Source organism: Scleropages formosus, chromosome 2 (assembly GCF_900964775.1).
Source record: "Scleropages formosus chromosome 2, fSclFor1.1, whole genome shotgun sequence".
NCBI lineage: Eukaryota > Metazoa > Chordata > Actinopteri > Osteoglossiformes > Osteoglossidae > Scleropages > Scleropages formosus.
The window spans coordinates 512,091-532,255 of record NC_041807.1 but is presented as its reverse complement, the minus strand read 5'-3'; the positions used below and the strand labels follow the sequence as shown (position 1 = coordinate 532,255).

Here is a 20,165-nt window from a genome sequence, read left to right as displayed (position 1 = left end):
GGTTAGAGGATTAGGGCAGCTAGCAGCGTAGTACTTAGAGCTGCTGCTTTTGAACCCAAAATGTGACCATTTGAATCCCACCTCCAGCTGTAGTGCCCTTGATCAAGGCATTTACCCTAAATAGCTCCAGTAAAATGACCTTGCTGTGTAAATGAGTAAACCTCCAAAGGATCAGTCTGCTACTCATAAAGTGCACCACCATGGCGGCTCAGGTGTTGGTGTCTGGGCTGAGACAATCACTCACTGTTTTTTTTTTTAAAACTACTTTGTTTGCTGACTTCACAAACGTGTGGCTTGGAAACCTAATTGAAGAATAAAACGTGGGAAGTCTACTTCAGCTTCTGAAGGAGGTAGGGATGGGCCATGAAAAACATTTCCATCTTTGCTTACCCGTCATTCATTGGTGCTTCCTCCAGAAACCATCCTGGACGCCGAGCTGGCTGTCCGCCCCACCCTCTCCCCGACCCACCCCCGCGCCACCCCCTCCACCACCCGTGCCAAGCTCACCACACCCTTCCACGGGTCCACCTCCACATCGCCCTTTGAGGAGATGGAAACCGCTCCGGCAGTTGAGGAGGAGTCGCTGTTCCCCTCCTTTGTGGAGGGCCTCCCACCGGCCAGCAGCACCGAGGGGCCCGGCACCCCTGCCATCACCACCCGCAGCCGCCCCTCCACCCACCACAAGCTGCCACGAACCACGCCCTCTCCCACAAGCTTCACCCCAGGAATCACCTCCTCACTGAACCTCTACGAGGACTCGGGCAGTGGGGAGCCCAGCGGTGACGACGACACAGAGAGTAGTGCCATGCTGGAGGCTAGCGGAGAGGAGCCAGTTGGTAAATCAGTCCTTTCACTCCATATGCTAGAATTTCGCTGCTGTAGCAAAGCAGATACCCTGATCATGGTGAGTGAATACAGGACAGTGTGAGCGTGTCAGCACATATATATGTGTATATTAGACGAATGGCTGACTGTAGGTAGTGCACTACAGTGTGTCTAGCATTGTAACTCACCTTGGATGAAAAGTTGTCAAAACTAAATACTAGAGAGAATTCATCACGAGCATACCGTAGCTTTCTACATACTACATAGTATTGATTGTGAGTCCTCATGGAGAAGAGAATCTGCTAAATGAATGGATGTCATGTAAATGTACACTTTGACATTGTCCCGCCGAGCTTCAGAGTGCAAACTGTCACCCTGCTCTGAAATCTAGGTTCTTCAACCATTTTCACCGTTAACTGTGGTGTTGCCTGATGCAGGAAGTCCAAATGTAAAGCAAGTGTACCATAAGGTGACGTGTCTTTGTGAAACTCAGAATGTGTATAAGGCGTGTGAGAATTTAGGAGCTGGATTCCACAAGCAACTGTAACTGGTTTCCATTTTGTAAGAGGTTCTCATACGTAGCTGGAGAAGCCAGTAAAACGATACAGTGCCGTTTTCCGCTTTTTCGTTATCTCCGATCTCCGCGGTGACCCAAGTTAACTAGCTCCCCATGTCTATCCAAATAGCTGTTTCTGTGGTAAGCCTTACAGAGCTCCTTTCTGAAATACGGAAGCCAGGCACTGATCTCTGCCGGGGGTGCAGCCCAGACCTCCTTCCGCAGAGACAATAGCGACCGGGCCGTAAACCTGCCAGCGGACGCACGAGGCTGTTTTACAGCCGAGCCGCCGGCATGCTGCGGCGGCACCATTCGGTGCCAGAGTCGTTTTCCACGCCTCACAGAGTCAGACTCATGGTCGGGTTGGCCTTGAAGGCTCTCCCTGCATCCCCAGCTTGTTTAGCATGTCAGCGCCGTTGTTTTTTATGACCATTTTTGATCTGTGACAGGCTTAAATCTACAGCCCCCTGAGAATAGCACACAAGACAGAGACCTTCTTACATGTCTTGGGAATGCAGGAATGGTCTGTTTCGGAGATTTACTACAGGACCGCCAAATGATGTCTTAAAGATGGTCGAAAGTAAATGAAATTTTATTATTTGCTTTCACCTTGAAAGGTGCAATTCCATGTCTGCTATGTACGTTTATCAGTTGTGATGTGAAGATGTGTCTTGCAGATATTGAGCATGAAAGACAGTATTCCACGATTAGATTGCTTCGTATTTCATGCTGTTCTGTCTCTGTTTCCCCTGTTGTGTGATTTTCAAGGCTAAAGGTCAAGAGTTGTGCGGATTCCTCTAACGGTTTCCCTCATGAGTCAATAGCATAACTGCTCAGACATATTATCTTAAAACATTGTTGGTTGCTACTTATACCCAAGAACACTGGCTTTTGCCTTGAGATGCTGCTAAGAAGTTCCCCTTAAAAACAGGTCCAGCATAATTCGCTCGTTTCCATAAAAAGCAAGCGTAAAATTCCGACGCCCTAGGGAACGGCATCTGCTTGATTTTGCAACATCGGATTGAGAACCCAGGGCTGTATCTTGGCAGATTAATCCCACAGTCCCTGAGATATCCATCTCTGGCCTGCGATAGGGTGCTTTTGCGTCAGCGAGTTGTGTAAGAAAATGCCCGCTGGTTTTGACTGAGCTTGCTCTGACCGAGGCTCAGAGACAGACTGAAAACCTATTGCATGCTCCCTGATTGATGATTGCGCTGAAATCACCTATCAACATGTTCTCTTACTGTGTTCCTCAATACGAGCTCTATGAACTTTTGGGGTGCACAAGGTACCTTATAATAGTAAGCGAGACACATTTAAGGAGCTAACGGGCTGATTGGTTACAGGCAGAAAACAGTGCGTCTCCATGTTGTGAAGGACTTTCACGTGACCCCGGTTCATAAAAGCTGTTTCATACTGTATATTTAGACTATTCATACAGCACATTAATATCTGAGATGAACTCTTGAGCATTTAAAGGTTGTTGAGTCAGTAGAATAAGTTCTTTGACCTAGCCAGGTTCTAACTCCTTGTGTGTTGAATAATGCTGATCGTTGCAGTCCGGTAACTGGGACGCTCTTGTCCCTATTTCTCCCTAACCTTCTTCTCAGAGCCCACCGTGACCGTGATCGTGCCCGTGGTCCCGGAGATCCGCTCGTCCTGTGACAACAGCCCCTTTGGCTGCTGTCCCGATGGCCAGACCACCACCAGCGATCCAGAGGGAACCAACTGTCCTCGTAAGTGCGGAGCACCCCATGCGTGTTTAGCCCCAGTTGGGGGTAAGAGCACCATGAGTGGTTTACACTGCACATTCAGGTTAAGAGTACACTGTTTTCGTCACTTTGTACAGCCTTCTTCTTCTGTTTTTTTTACCACCGCCAAGGTGTCAAAATCTACGCAGTAATCAATGAAGGTTCGCATGGCTCCGCTCCTGTTATTCGGAGGAAAGGGATCGGTTACGCCTCGGGGAGCACAAATATGTCAGTGAGCACAAATAGATTTGTCTCACACGTGATGCAGAATCCTCGCTGGTGCGTGGATGAGTGAAGCACTTTGGTAACCGTGCAAAACTACAGTATAAGGGTGTTGCGAGCACGCACGTGCCACACACCGTTCCATCCATTGAGAGAGCAAGAAGAAGCAAGTAAGTGATAAGTCAATTAATCAGTGCCGCTGTTTCTCAGCGATAACGTAAAAATACCCCGTTCTGGTTCTCCAGTCGTGATGAGAGAGATGCTGTGGCTTCCGTCACACGGGTGTCCTTCCGTCAGGGTTGTCGGGCCCTTTTGAGTTCCCCTCAGCTGAAGGGAAGGAATAACTTTGTCCTTCCTCAACACCTCAGTCAACCGCGTGTCCTTGTCCGTCTGTTAACACGGCCTGCCCGTCGCAGCGTTCTCATGGTCGCTTCCTCCTGCCGGCAGTTCCGTCCCACCCATTGTCTGTCTCGGGTTCGATTTACTATTCTGCCTTTTCTTGCCTGTTTGTTCTTAAATCTCCAGAGTTATTTTCTCTTTTATGTCAGGATCAGAATGCAGATGATGCGCACATGAGGGAAAAATAGGTCCTTATCGTACAATTTTAACCAAGTTCTGTCAGTCACCCATCACAGGGATTAGGAGACAATTACAGCTATCTTTCATGATAATCATACAAGTGCTCTTGCAAGTCCCAGTGTGGAACCAGAGAGCAAGGCCATGATTGATTTGGGCAATTTTTTCAACTGATTACAAATCTGGAGACCTCTGCATCACGCACCTTCCGTTGTCTGTCAGCTCAATGTTCTTTTTGTATTTATTTGTTTGTTTTGATTTTTCTTAAATCTTTTTCTATTCTGGATTTCCCACAGCAGGACTTAATGAATAGCAATAACAAGTACGAACTTACCCTGCAGCACAAGGTTCCCACACTGTGGCAATCAGAGCAGCCATGGAGCGATGGATAGTTTTTTTTTGTTTTTTTTTTTATTCTTCTGCATCTGAGTCTGTGTTATCATTCGTTTTGATGTTTGTCTCCTACTTAGCCATCGTGCTGTCTTTGTGTGTCTGTCTCTCTGCTAAATGTGTTTTTGTGACTGAATTCTGTCTGTCTCAGCTGACTTTCTGGAGGACAGGGAGTCGTGGCCTGGTAAACTCGTGCCCACTGCTCCATCTCCATTCCCCAGTTACTGCAGTGACACTCCAGCTCATACCACTGCCCGCCACTAACATCACAACTGCTCCTCCTTACTAACCTCCATACTGCGGTCTTAATGGACAGGTAGTGTGTGGCACCCATCGTGGTTAACATGGCAGCGATGAACACACACATTCCTGCCTTGCAGCCACCATGAAGTTCAGTGGCTTCCTTCACCTAGACCAGGTGGAGGGTCAGGAGCTCTTCTACACACCAGAGATGGAAGACCCCAAGTCGGAGCTCTTTGGAGAGACGGCCAGGAGTATCGAGAGTGCTGTGAGTGCTTGCGATTCGTGTCAGTTTTTCATAAAGCTGTATGTCCAGCTACCTACATTCTCAAATGCCAGGTGACCTGCAGTAATCTATTCATTCAGACACTTTCACTTTTTCAGTTAGGTTTCAGTTAGTTAACGATTTCCAAAACGACTATTTTTGGAAACGTTAAATGTTAAACCCTTTTATATTTAAACTTAGTAATTTAATTTAATAGTTTAGGAATGCATAAAATTTAGTCTACCAGTGTTAATTCTTAGTGATTTGAATGTTATTGCTAATAACAAATAAAGAAATTGAGTTATCAGGTTTTACTCTGGAATTACCAAAAGAAAATAATTTCTTCAGTACGCTTTTTTTAATGGAACAAAGACAATTTTGACCTACTCGTATGTACTGACTAACAAAAACCCTCTGAGTGGATATTGAAACCCTTGTGGCAATTTATATTCCCCCTATTATTTCCAAGTCATTCACTGTTAGCACTGTGTACTTGCTGACAGCTGAGAAAGCATGACAGCCTTAAATTCTGCCTTGGATTCTGCCAGCAAGGTTATTGGATTTATGAGAACAGGCCATCACACTTGCAGCAAGAAAGAAGCTCTCTGTTTTGTGAAATGAACATGGCCGTCCCGGTGTGTGCTACTGCATGGCACCTGAGAGGGTGTGACACTGTGCTGCTGCTTTATTTCTTGAAGATATTACATGTCCGCCTTTTGTTTTACGTGCTTAATGTTTGAGCACTCAAGAAAATAAATGGGACATAAACGAACATTGATTGAACTATTACATACAGATAACTCCACAAATAGATTTCTGTTATCGCTCTGAAAGCTGTCGTTCATGTGTCATCTGTGTGGACATATTGCCTTTTTGCAGCAGAGACTGATGTCGGTCTCCTTCATAGTTGAGAAAGAGCTTTTTCAGGTTTGGCTGAACAAATGCAGCAACAAAAATCAAATTTCAGAATGTTTTGTGGAATGCCATCTTTGAGTGAATATTGTTCACAGAATTCAGAATGACCATCTGTTTAAATGATCAATAGCCAGCTGGCACTAATTCGTTCCAAGCTTGGTCTTAAAGAAAACTTCAAGACGCAAACCTCAGATGGATACTGAGAGAATAGGTCACATCACATTAGGAATAACTGTGCAACTATCTTGGTACATTTTATTTCCCATACAGTTTATGTGGCTAGAGGAAATACATTATTTACAGGCATTTTTTTGCCCAATTCTTATACATGAGTCTGAGAGGAAAGTAGCTGACAAGTGTACCACATTGGTTATTCAACGAGCATTCAGTGCCTTCCACACTGACTGACCTCAGTGACCTGATGTCTTCTCAGTCTGATTGGAATGCATTGAGCAGCAGAATGCAAAGATCCTGCAGCTTCTTTCTTGCAGCATCCGCCAGCTGTAAGCAGTGTTCATATTGTTATGCAAATCAATCAATCAGATTTTATTTAGCGTGGCACTTTTTTTTTTTTCTTCTTTTTTTCAAACAAGCTGTCACAATGTGCTGTACAGGTGATTTTCCAGAGGGAATTGGAAAAAAAAAATTAAATTATTCCCTGACCCCTAAAACAAGGCAGTTGAGTACTACTCAGAGAAAATCTTGTTTGGACAATTAGTTGAGATGAATTCTTTTGTGTAAGTGAAGACAATGCTACTGATATTTTTTACTACTCCAAGGTCCCTAAATGATGTGATGTGGCGATGATGTCCAACACAGACAGGGTTTGAGGGTAGCAGATGGTCCTGTTCCCATGCAGGTCCTGGTTGCTGGCATGCCATCTTGGACTTTGCAGCAATAACAGACATGAGTAGTTTTTGTAATCCAGCATTGTGCATTTTAAGCACATGCAGGATAAATACGTAGGAGTGCTGCAAATGAAACCTGTGCAGCTGAAATCTCAGACTTCAACACTAAGTGTATCTCTCATTTTTGGCCTGAGGCAGGTGTGTTATTCTCTAAAGCTGGGCTCCCTCAAGGAAATTCTTTAGCCTTGAAATCAACTTTGAATCTATTTTTGGGAGTTCTAAGTAGCCAGAGACTTATGAACGATATAGTTTAAGAGGGTAATATGGAGGATGACATGTATGAGTGAGATAGGGATCAGCATGTCTGTAAGGGCTTTGGATCTCAGAAGTCGCACTTTGAACAGTATATCACCAACATAACAGGTACCATCTCACTGCTATGACAAGACCAGAAGCCTAAATGTAATTTTACAAATGCATCAAATATATTGTTCAAACAGCTTTATTTAAAACCTTTGAGAAAAGGTGGTCTAGAGATGAGCCTGAATTTATTAAATGTAGCAAGATCCAAATGAGCTTTATGTCCTGCTTAGAACTTTGTCATTTTGATGTGACATAGAAGAAAGGAGACCCTTTAGAAGCTTTGCTGGCATAGGATGTCGATGCTACGTGGACGACTTGGAGGACTTAATTAGCCTATGGGGCTAAAACTCCCACAGCCTTTGGTGGAGAGAGCACAAAATGTAGTGCAGAAAGTACAACCATTCAATTCAATTTATTTTTATAGAGCACTGTTATCACGCAGTGACACATAGCGCTTTAACACAGGCATAAGGCAAAAAAAAACATCAGAACAAAGAAACAAAGACAGTTGACTACAGACTATTGTAATACAATGCTTCTATAGGGCTATAAGTAAGCCTTCTGGCCACGGAGGAAAGGAACAAAAACTCCCAACTAAAGGGCGAGGGAGAAAAATACCTCTGGGGGTCCAAGTGCCAGTGGCTGCCCACCCCTCCTGGGCATTCTAGATTAAACAGGACTTCTAAGTAAGTTTACAGGTAACAATGGCATTGTTGCTGTATGGTAGCTTGATTTCCCAGTTCAGTAAGCTAAGTGGAATTACATTTCGAGGTGAAATGCCTGAGTAAACATGTAAATCTTTAGTCTGGATTTGAAGACTGAGACAGACAGGACACTTCTGACAGTAACTGGTAGACTATTCCACAGTTCAGGTGCTCAATAACTAAAGGTGTGACCTCCTACTGAGGTCTTATCGATCACAGGTACTTTAAGGTAACCTGCATCCAATGAACGAAAATATCGTCCTGCGATATAAGAATCAATAATATCACAAAGGTAGGCTGGAGCAATGCCATGTACTGCCTTATAGGTCAAACGTAGGATTTGCCAATGCAGCAATTTAAGTACTGGTCGTACTTCCGAGTTCTGGTGACGATTCTCACAGCCGCATTTTGTACCAACTGTGGCCTAGATACAGTCTGGTGTGGACAACTCGATAATAAAACATTACTGTAGTCCAGCCTACTTTAAACAAAAGCATGAAGTACTTTCTCGGCATCCTGGCTACACAGGAATTGCTGTAATTTAGCTGTTTCTTAACTAAAGGAAGCACGACTTAGTCAAAGCATTTACATGAGATATAAATGACAGCTTTCCCTCCATCAGGACACCCAAATCACTGACACAATCTGTACACTTGAAGCTAATACCATTTGTGGTAAAGATTGGTGTGATTGTGTCAAGAGTTTTGGCATCACCACCCAACAACAGGTACTTCTGTTTTATTAGCATTTAGAGATAAAAAAAATTTTACTCATATAGTTGTGTATCATCAGCATATGACTGGAAACTCACATTGTGTTTCCAAATAATGACACTCAAGGGTAACATACAGTGGGAACAGTAATGGACCCAATACAGAGCCTTGAGGCACACCATATCTAACCGTAGTTGATATGGAGGGGGTGCAGTCATCCGTTTTCAAAACAAATTGTTCACGGTTAGGTAAATATGAATCAAAACACTTCAGGACAGTAGCCCTTAGGCCAACCAGGTTTTCAAGTCTACTATGGTCTACAGTATGAAATGCAGCACTCAAGTGCAATAATAGAACAATAGAGATCTGACCAGCATCAGAGGAGATGAGAATATCATTAAAAACATGTGTGAGCGCTGTTTCAGTGCTGTGACCAGTGTGGAAACCAGACTGAAATTTTTCAAATATATTATCATGATTAATATATATTTCACAATTTGGGAAGCTACGATCTTTTTTAAAAATTTTGGATAAAAACTGTAGATTGGAGTGGAGATGGGTCTATATTTACTTGGGTTATTACAATCCAGATCATATTTCTTTAGTCAAGGTCTAATAATGGCGACTTTAAAAGCTTTCAGAACACAGCCACTAAGTAACTTGTTTACAATATTAACAATAAGTGTCGCGAACATGGAAACTGCAGCTTCAGTAATTTAGTGGGGCTTGGGTCTAAAGGACAGGTAGTATCTTTCATAGAGCAAATTACCATGATAATTTCCTCTACAGTTATTACGTCAAGGTACTGAAACAATGTGGACAGCAAATAATGTTTATCATCATCAGAACCACTTACGCTGGATAAGACCAAACTAGAGTTCACAATGCATGCCCGGATATTCTCTAATTTATTATTGAAAAATTACATAAATTCATCATGTAATGGAAGCAGAAATTCATTGATTGCCTTTGTGTTTACCAGTGAAGTAAGCAATGGTATTAAACAAGAAGCAAGGGTTTTTCTGATTTTCATCAGTTGACTTCGGCTATTCGGATCTGGCATGAAAAAGTGCTTTTCTATACTTTTTTAGAAAATTGGACAAGGCTACATAATAAACATTTAGTTTAGTTGAATGCCATTTACACTGTAATTTAGCACATTCTAACTGTATTGCACGAGTTGATTCGTTGAATCACGGTGAGTTTTTAATAGTTCGAATAGATTTAGTTTTTGGTGGAGCCGCAAAATCTAAGTCGAATTTCACCACTGAATTATACTCAAAAGCCATTTGATTGACGACTACGCTCATTCCAAAATCAGATTTGCCCATGTAATCGATAATTTTAGCAGTAGTATTTTCATCAATATATCACACGATTTTGGATATAAGAATCAATAATTGTCAGACAGCACCAGCAGGTGTAGATCAAAGGTTAATAAGTAATGACTGGAAATAGTCTCGTTTAAAGGAATAATACTTACATGATGAACATCTATGCCGTAGGTTATGACGAGATCGAACATATGGTTACGGGAATGAGTAGGACTGTTAACAACTTGACTAAAACTGACGGAATTTAAGAGAAACATAAAACTATTAGCAAGACTATCCGATATCATGTCTGTATGAATTTTGAAGTCACCCGTTAAGATAATGTTGTCATGAGTAATGATTAAATTGGTTATAAAGTTACTAAATTCCTCAAGTACAGTCCAGGTGAGCGGTAAATAGGGAATATAAATATATTGGGTTAAACCTTTAAATATTGCTCTAGAACTTCAAATGAGGCAAAATTATCACGATTTCTCTGTGTTATTTGTAATCTATTATTGAAAAGAACACCGACTCATCTCCACGACATACAAAATGAGATTTATGGAAATAATTATATCCGTCAGGAGCAGCTTCTGTTAGCAGAATCGTGTAGGACTCACCGAGCCAGATTTCAGTAAGAAAGAAGAGATCGGACTTGTGACTTAATACTAAGTCATTTGCTAGAGCAGCTTTACTTGTTAGAGAAAAAATATTTAACAGTCAGCATTTTATACTGCAGTTTGGCCTCGGTGGTAGGTTGAGAGTATTTGCTTTAACGTATTTTAGGTTTCCAGTGCAAGTGCTCCTATCACTAAGTCTAATTAAACGCCATGGTCTTATAATAGTTAGTATGTTTTGGCTGCAATTAACGCTGTTATTTAAAGTTTTGAGGCCCACACTGGACAAGGCACAAGAAACCCTATCACATGAGAAATGACCACTGGTCCCAGAACGAGTAACAGACCCATCAATATACACAATTGCTAAAGGAGATGACCCATGGCTGAGATAGTCCTACAACTTGCAGGCCAAGAACAAACAAACCTCTTCAGTTGAGGTGTAGACCATGTAGAAAAACCTGGACCTTTCCCAGAAATCATGTCAGTTATTAACGAATGAAATGCGATTAGAGCAGCACCACGTCTCAAACCACCTGTTAAAGGACACCAGTCTACTGTACACTATGAAGAATCTAGGTAATGGACTGGACACTATTAGATTCTGACATTTCCTTCTGGCTTTATTACACATATAAATAAAGCGGCTCTTTAACAACTCAGATTGCTGGTAATGAATATCATTACCACCAACATGTACCATAATAGTTGACACGGCATTATCAGCCAGAGAACTGACACGAGCCTCCATGTCGGACATGCGCACGTGGGAAACACTTCACCTTTACACTTCAATTACCAGGCCCCCGAGCCATAACATTTTGGATAGCCGAATCCACCAAAATAAGCACATTATTATTATTATTATTATTATTATTATTATTATGTCAACTCCTTAGAGCCGAATATCTGTTTTGGATTTGGACGGGCGAACCCAAACCAGGAACCTGTGGCTTAGGCTTCGCTTTATTCAACTTACTCCGAACAGTAACCCAGTCGCCATGAGAGTGGTCCGGGGTACCCAGCTTCTCATTACCTGTACTGGGGCCTGTAAGTGTCGACGCCAAGTTCGACACCACGGAGGCATCGGGACACACCAAGTCCATCCAACTCTTCATTTCTTGAATAGAAATCAAGTTCTTATTGCACTCTTCTAAATCACTGACTTTTCACACCAAGTCGTTATTTGTCACACATTTCGAGCAAATGAAATGTTTAACAATTTCAGGAGGTGCAATTAAGCAGTATATATTACATGATACACAGCACGTAGGGTATGCCGTCTGATGATACATTCAGGGCGGAACTTACATGGAACGGGGACTCCATTCTTTTGAAAGACGTCATCTCGGCTACCAGTGTTCGACTCCTCGCTCTGGACCCTCTGAACCATTAACCATTAAGCAGAATGTCATGATAGTATTGTTGAAATGACCAGCATTTACTAGTAACTGACAACTTTACAATATGTGGCTGGTCTGCATTTAACATGTATGAGCACTTCAAATGATAAATTATATTCATGAATTTTGCCAATTCATGAGTACAATTAAAGGTCATAGCAAATGCCCCTTGGGCTTGACAGACCTGCCCTCCAGGTTTGCATGAGTTTGGATGATCTGCTAATTTCACCTCCTGTAATTCCTTTGGAATCAGGACCTTGCTTGGTTTTAGACAGAGATCCACAGCTGCATTTTTGATTAAGATAAGTTTTCGCAGTCACTGCAAACATTTTTTTCTGTTACGTTTTTACAACGCAAACAAAATCAAAGGATTTTTGTCATTCCAATTTAGTTAATGGATTGAAATCAGTAATGTGCTCAACATTATAATAGTGTCTCTACTATATCAGTATAATACATACATACATACATACATAAAACATACAGCAACACGTGTAAATTCAAAAACTTCTTAGTTAAAATACACAAAATATAGTTACAGTAGCTGGATCAAAAATGTTTTGTGAGTTTTTTCTTCTTTGTCAAACCCGGTAATAACATTCCGTTTTGTTTCTGGCTGTTTCCCCTACTTGATATTTCTGTATTGTTAACAATGTCCAATACTTTCAGCATGACCCTGTAATGCATTTAACCTAATCTTTCCAAGCTTGTTTAAATGAATATGGATTTAATCATAGTCAGAGCCAAGCTAATCATTTTACATTAATTTTATAGCACAAGGTGCTGTTTACCATTTGTGGAAGTGGTTTCACAAGCCTCTCGGGTGTATTAATACACCTCTGCTGCACAACAGCACAAGTGAAAATCTGGTATTGGAAGACAGCGGAAAAATCATGTTATCCTTCAGTGATTAACTATCCTGCCACTTATTTCTGCTTGCCAGACTGTATGTAAACATTACTTCAGCAGAAGGCACCTGTCAGCTTACTGTATCATAACAATATGGGCTCTCTGCTCACCTCAGACAACTTCCAAGTAGAATAGCAGTGTTTACAATCTGCTGCACTCCTTCTGAACAAACAGGGAGTTCGTCTAGAGATCAGCTAGAGATCATATAGCAGCCAACAGAAAAGGAGGCTTTACAAACCCTTGTTTCCATGATGTACCCCTTTATCTGGAGCACTTCTGATGGAAAATGGAAAAAGAACATCTTTTAGTAAGATAATGCATCCTCTTTGGTGGGTCCTTTTGTACATATTTTTTTCTGACTGGGGACACCAGACAGACACCCTCAGTGTGGGTTTGGTCTAAAGGTAGCATTACCAAGGAGGGGTTGCCATCTTTCCTGTCAGACTGGTATAATACTTCTTCCCAAAGGTAAGGAGGTCTTAATACGCCTGTATGTGTGTTGAGAGCAGAGCTGCTGATCTTCTTCCCAGACCACAAGAAAGAACACACACTAAGAGAGTAACTGGCTTAATCACATAAAATAACTCATGTGCGTGTAATAGATGGCATATACAACGTACATTATCGTTCTCGGGAGAATAGATGAGTATTTTTTTCAGTTAACTAGGTGAGCAGATTTGGCCTGGAAAACAGTACGAGTGTATTTCACGTGAAAATGTTTATTGAGTTTTCAGTATTGCTCAAGTATTTCTGTGGCTATTAGCTATGTAAACATATCTTTCTTTCTTGCTTTTTTCTTCCTTAGCTCAATGAGTTATACCGGAAGTCAAGTGTACAAAAGGACTTTAAGAGCGTGAGAGTTCGAAATCTGGCTCCCAGTAGTTCCATCTTGGCTTTTGTGGAGGTTCATCTTGACCCAGGTAAAAAGAATTACAAAAAAATTCCCTATTAAAATGAGTTAGCATTTGTGGTCCATGTTGACCCATGTAAAATTACATGACTTTTGTGGAAGGTTATTTTAGTCCAAGGTTATACAGCCCCAGCCAAGGTATATGAAAACCCTGTATCAAGAGCTTTTAGTGTAAGTCTAATAACAGCTGTACAATTCAATAGAATTTTCCCAAGAACTGAACCCAGTCTCCAGCCAGGAGACCGAAATGTGTTCTTTTGTGTAATTTGCAACATTTTAAAGTGGGAACTGTACTGCTGTTCAAGGTATCCCTGGGGTACTGTTTTTGCAGGGTCTGTTCTCAAAGTCAGCAGAAGGAAAAGCTCTTTGAAGAGCGCTGTGCTTTTTTCTTCTGGACAAGGCTGTTTTATACGAATATTCAGAGTGCTGTATAACTGAGCAGCTGAGACTTTTCCATTCCTGTTTCCTTCTACCTCCCATTGCTCCTCCCTTATCTGTAACCAGAGCTCCGCCTTTATCTCCACTCATAGATCCTCCCTTGTCTCCAGCCAGAGCTCCACCCGTAGCTCTGCCCTTATCTCCTCCTGGAACTCTACCCTTATTTCCACTCAGATCTCCACCCTTTTTTCTCTAAGAACTACTTGCTAGAAATCCTCCCTTATCTGTGTCCAGAGCTCTTATCCTACAAACTCCTTCCTGTCCTTCAGCCAGAACTGGTCCTTGCTGCTTCTTGTAGAACTCCTCCCTTATCTTCACTGTGAACTCCTACCTTGTTTTCGCCTGGGATTTCTTTCTGCTGGTTCAACCAGACCTAGTGCCTTATCTCCACAGAGTTCCTTCTCCATCTTCTTCCTTTTTGAAGACAGGTCCATTGCTCTAACTACAAATGTGCAGACCTGGCTTCACATGGCTGCTAAACAAGTTGCTCCTCAAATTCTCATTGTGCCCCAGACACCAGGTTCACTGTGGAAGATGTTGAGCAAGCACTCCTAAAAGTGCTCAGGACCACTAAAGCCACAGCTATAGTTGTGAGGAAGCCGGTGGAAGAGAACATTCGATTCAGCGTCTATGGTAATTCAAGAAAAACTTTCATACTATATACATACTTACAATTTTTCTGACATTGGCTTTCAAGTCTTAAGATCAGTCCCAGATTTCTTGCACAGTAAAAATGCTACAGCTTGCCATGACAACATGCTTCAGATGATTTATTCAGTTGTTGTCTTCTACAGGTCTCTCCACCCTTCCATTTTTCACCACCACTGCAACCACCACCACCATATCGCCGACCACCCGTCGGCCCACCACCAGCCGGAGGACCACTACGCCCTCCCCGGTGGCAACAGCTACTGCCACTGCCTCTTTGTTTCACTACGCCACCACACCTTTCAGGCCCAAGTTGATGCCCAAGGTGATGAAGCCACCCCAGCCTTCACAGCCATGCAAATCGCACCCCTGCCAGCATGGAGGAACCTGCGAAGATGATGGCCATGATTTCACCTGCATCTGTCCTGCAGGAAGAGGAGGTGTGGTTTGTGAGAAAGGTGGGTCTCCTGGGAAAAGCATCTACCTGGGACCTTAAAGCACTATAAATGACTTGATAAACTATCCACACCTAGACATGTTTACACTGAGCTGTTCAAGCCCCAGTGGATATGCTGACATAATAATTTTAACTAAAGCTCAGCCAAGAGTAATGGCAATGAATGATAATCAATATGAGTTGTTTTAGACCATCTCCAGTCAGTCATCTTGCATTCTGTTAAAATAAGTGGTGTGCTCCGTGCTATTTCTGTATAAGGCAGCGTACTGTAGCTGAAACACCAAGGCAATTATCAAGCATTCATCCCTGGCCACTTCACAAATACAAGGGCAGGTATGACAGCAGACAATTGCACTAAATTATACTACTGCAAGGGCATGTTTCACGAATCCTAAATTAACATGACAAGCCTATTAGTCATTATTGCGTTTCTCATAGTATAAGTCCTCTCACTATCTATGACCTTTGCACCTATATTCCCCACACCCCCCCACCTTGCTTTGCAGTGATTAAGTACTTCATCCCTGCCTTTGGGGGGAAGTCTTATCTGGCTTTCCCCACCATGAAGGCGTACCACACGGTACGCATCGCCATGGAGTTCCGCACCTTCGAGACCACAGGCTTGCTGCTCTTCAATGGGCAGAATGGCAAGAAGGACTTCCTGTCACTGGCACTGCTGTCTGGCCACGTACAGCTCAGGTTGGTGGACGAGAGCAGATAACTGAGCTGTCATGAAAGATTTCCAGGTCTCTAAGAGGGCTGCGTCATGGTGTAGTGTGTTTTGTCCCTCTCCGATCTCCTTTCCATGTTTTCATTAATGGGGAAAACTGTCCATGGAAATGACTTTTGCTGTGGGATGTTTGTTTAGACTTTTCTTAGGGGCACCACACATAGTACTGTATTTAGTATCCCCAAGTCCTAAGTTCTTGCACCTATCCATTTATTATTATTATTATTACTTCTCAAAGGAATAAAAGGCAAATTGTAGAATAAAATTCTACATTTGATCCCTTTCTATACTTTAAGTGTAATCCAATGTTATTCTTATTTCACTTTTAAATGATCACATTTAGCTTTATTCTGTCTGACAAGCAGGTGCACTTTTGTCTGCCTTCTGAGTTCATTAAAGCAAAACGTAATGTTTTTGTGTGAATGTATTGTAATTGCGTGTGGTGGGCTCTGCATCCATAGGTTTAACACAGGCTCTGGCACAGGCACGCTGGTCAGCCGTGTTCGCGTGAGGCTGGGCCGCTGGCATCAGCTGGTGGTGACCAGGAACCGACGCAATGCCATGCTTAGTGTGGACAGCGAGCCATACATCGAGGGAGAGAGCCCCCCTGGTACTGATGGCCTGAACCTGGACACAGACCTCTTTGTTGGGGGTGTGCCGGAGGAACTGCTGCAGGAGTGAGAGCCTTTCTTTACTTCTCAGCCACGTTGTCCCCAACTTAGTACCCAGCATGCACCTTCACAGTCCTATGACATCTGGGCCATGTTATCCCCACCTCACTACCTGCCACAGGGTCTTACATTTAAACACAGTCCTATGACATTTCTAGGAGTCATTTTTTAAACGTAGGTGCCTTTTTGTTTTCTTGGGAAAGTAGCAACATGCAAATTGTGTTGATGATCCTGAGATATTCAAAAAAATGTCACCATGTCAGAGGTACTGGCAGAATTATAACGGACTTTGACCTCCATGTTTATTCTTTTTTGCGGTGTTAGTGGTCTGTGCATGTGCAGAGTTTTTAAAACAGGGAAAATGCTTCATAAATCTTTTCATGTCAAGGTCTTTGCATCTTTTTTTGCCACTCAGACAGTAGACATATCTTTAGGTATGCAAAATCTTGCCGTCACAGAGAACCGGTGCTATTTATTTCACTGTGTTTACTCTGAAGCCTGTGGCACACTGCCTTTTTTGGTTTGTTTTAAATGTTTAGAAATGGTGTGTCTGTGTATCTGTGTGTCCGTGTGTGTATAAATTATTAGCTGTCAATATTCACAAATACGGGGGGCGCGGTGGCGCAGTGGGTTGGACCGGGTCCTGCTCTCTGGTGGGTCTGGGGTTCGAGTCCCACTTAGGGCGTCCTGTGATGGACGGGTGTCCCGTCCTGGGTGTGTCCCCGCCCCCTCCGGCCTTACGCCCTAAGTTGCCGGGTTAGGCTCCGGTTCCCCGCAACCCCGTATGGGACAAGCGGTTCTGAAAATGTGTGTGTGTGTGTATTCACAAATTAGCAGCTAATAAATTCTGGCACAAAAGAGTTATTATTGTCAGCAGTAGGTGCTACCACTTCTAACAACAGTAACACTAAGAGTGGTATTTTATTGTTGATATTAGTAATATGTAGTAATATTAGTAGTTGTAGTAATATTCGGGGGGGCACGGCGACACAGCGGTGCAGCAAGTTTGGCCGGGGCCTGCTCTCTGGTGGGTCTAGGGTTCGAGTCCTGCTTAGGGTGCCTTGTGGCGGACTGGCATCCCGTCCTGGGTGTGTCCCCTCCCCCTTCCTGCCTTGCCCCTTGTGTTGCCGGGTTAAGCTTCAGCTTGCTGCGACCCTGCTTGGGACAAGCAGTTTCAGACTCTGTGTGTGTGTGTGTGTGTGTGTGTGTGTGTGTGTGTGTGTGTGTGTGTGTGTGTGTAATATTCAGCAGTAGAGTTATGGTCGTTTTTGTTTTGCTGCTCCCAGTGACATTCTCAAGGTACTTCTAAATTGCCTGTTTCTAAGGAAATGTGTGGTTTAGGTGCCATGGACTTCCCTTAGCATATTGCACAAAATGCAGAAAATACAGATTACATATATTTTTCTACATATGAACTATTCTTTCCTGTGAAATAATATGGTGATATTCATCTTTTATTTAAAGTAACAGCTTTATATCCTACAGATTTTGCGTGAAGAAAGAAAGAACTGTGCAGGGGTACACAGAGTACACGTTTAACTGTAGGGGTTACATCGTGTGCTCTGAGTTTGTCTGCTTCCAAGCCTGACACAATAAGTTAACAAGATGGTCTTTTGTGTATATTCTCAATGAGAACAAAGTCACATTCTAGATAATGCCACATTATACTGCAGATGGATATTCCTACAGATAAGGGCCCTTCTCCACTATGCACTGAAAGTGCACCTCTTTGGACCTGACTGGACAGTACCATAACCACCACATCACCTCCCTTCCTGACAGCCAGTACCCTGTACCTTAAGGCTATACACTGTGCAGGACCATGGAACGTGTCACAAACAGCTTTCCTTCCCTAAAAACAGCTCCATACAAGTGATTAAGTTGTCAGAATTGAAGAAGCACGTGTACGACAGCGATTGCCTCTAACCCTAATCCTTAACCCTGTCCCTAACCTCAGGATTCTTGGCACCAGCTTCTCAAGGCAAATGCTATAGCTCTAAGCTAGACTATACACTGCAGAGTGCATATACTGTACCTATATCTGTAAATGATCGAGGACATGGTGCCATAGCAGGTACAGCTGATGCCTCCTAGCTCCCAAGCTGCTTGGTGAGCATGGAGGTCAATCCAGTCCAGGGTATATGGTACTTGCATGATTCTCCCTGTGTTTGCACCCACAGACATACACAGAAGGCGGCACTGGCAAACCACTTTCGTTGCTCCATTGCCTTGGAAACCACGCCTGTGGTTGAGATGAGTCGAACGTGACTCGATAGCACTTCCATCCATAATTGATTAGTCAATATTACCCATATTAACAGAAGATAACTGCTAATGCCCTAGCTGGTAATATCAACCTGAGGAACAACAGTCCACAAGGCTGTCTCCAGAGTACAATTCTTCTTGTCTATATTAGTATAAAAGCTTAATGAAATGATAGAGAGCTAACAAATTAACACTCCAAGTCCTATGTGTCATAACTGTTATCTATTAGACAACTGTGGTGCATATTTGACATGGCTGTCAAGAAGAGACACATTACAAAGAACCTCTGATGTCAGCAAGCAACATTTAAGTATGAAGCACGGTGATGTGTTGCATGATTATTAGAATTCACTGTCAGTGCCTTTCTGCTGCTTTTATGTTCCGGCTTCTGTTCCCTGCTTGTTCTTTGTTAGGATGAAAGCTTTTCATGCGCTGGAATAAGACATGGCTGTAGATTGCTGGCTTGCAGCAACCCAGGCTGTAATTTCTCCCAGATGAGCTGGTTTCTTTCCAAGAGGAGCAAAATAACCGATGGTCGATCACGCTGAAACTGGAAATGCACAAACACTTGATAAGCAGTAAAATCAACCACTTTGCAGCTAAGATGCACTTTTAAGCTTCAAAAATTTTTTCCGGCAGTTCTTTTAACTACTCCCCATAGAATTCCATTCTCTGTGCCATTAAATCTTCAACGGCTATGTATTTTACATCTGAAATGGAAGATTAGGCATATTAAATTAAAGAGATGTGATTAAATAATTTGTAAATCCAGAGGTGATGGTTTTATTAATTAATAATCATTGAATTCAGCACTCTGGCTGGTGTTCAGGAGTTATCTGTGTGTTTAAGGTAATCATAACAGGCACGTGAAGTAGAAATGTATCTTAAATTGATCAAGCCAGCGACTCTCCAACGGTATTGCCATTCAGTTATTTTAGGCTTTCCGAGACGACCTTAACAGTTTATGCATTTGTTTGACTTTTTATTATTAGTCCTTGCTCCCTTTTTCTTTTTTCTTCCTGTTGTTCATAATAGTTCTTATTCCTTTGACTGTTTTAAATTATAATTCTCATCATTCTAAACTTTAAGCCTTTCAAAACCATTACAGGTAGATATGTAAAGCTTGACATATATATCTGTCTACTTACCTTGAAGAAAGTCCAGCATATTAGATTTTCTGCTTCTTTGATATTTAAAAACACTTTGAGACATTTTCTGAACAACAAGTCAACAGAGTTATACCTTCGCTTTTATTGGAATCAATAGAGAAACCTTGAGAAATATTTTTAAAATATAGCGGGTATTCGGAAAATATGACTGGTAAAATTTGGTTTGTGCGAACATGCTCATTTTAATTCTTTAACCTGAAAACTATTTGTAAGACAAAAAAGTTTGTAAGTTTGCAAAAAGCGAAACGACATTGATGCTTAATA

General features: G+C 42.3%; 1 protein-coding gene across 4 annotated transcripts in view; it reads left to right on the top strand.

The window, feature by feature from the left end:
• The window catches only part of LOC108933886 (agrin-like), a 210,151-nt gene that overhangs the window by 167,239 nt on the left and 22,747 nt on the right, over positions 1 to 20,165 (top strand). For all 4 annotated transcript variants that reach the window (XM_029246878.1, XM_029246873.1, XM_029246888.1 and 1 more), the window contains 8 exons: positions 417 to 836; positions 2,992 to 3,117; positions 4,701 to 4,828; positions 13,419 to 13,533; positions 14,475 to 14,594; positions 14,756 to 15,067; positions 15,573 to 15,765; positions 16,258 to 16,473. In XM_029246878.1, coding sequence (XP_029102711.1) covers positions 417 to 836; positions 2,992 to 3,117; positions 4,701 to 4,828; positions 13,419 to 13,533; positions 14,475 to 14,594; positions 14,756 to 15,067; positions 15,573 to 15,765; positions 16,258 to 16,473 — 1,630 coding nt within the window. The remainder of the gene's footprint in view (positions 1 to 416; positions 837 to 2,991; positions 3,118 to 4,700; positions 4,829 to 13,418; positions 13,534 to 14,474; positions 14,595 to 14,755; positions 15,068 to 15,572; positions 15,766 to 16,257; positions 16,474 to 20,165) is intronic.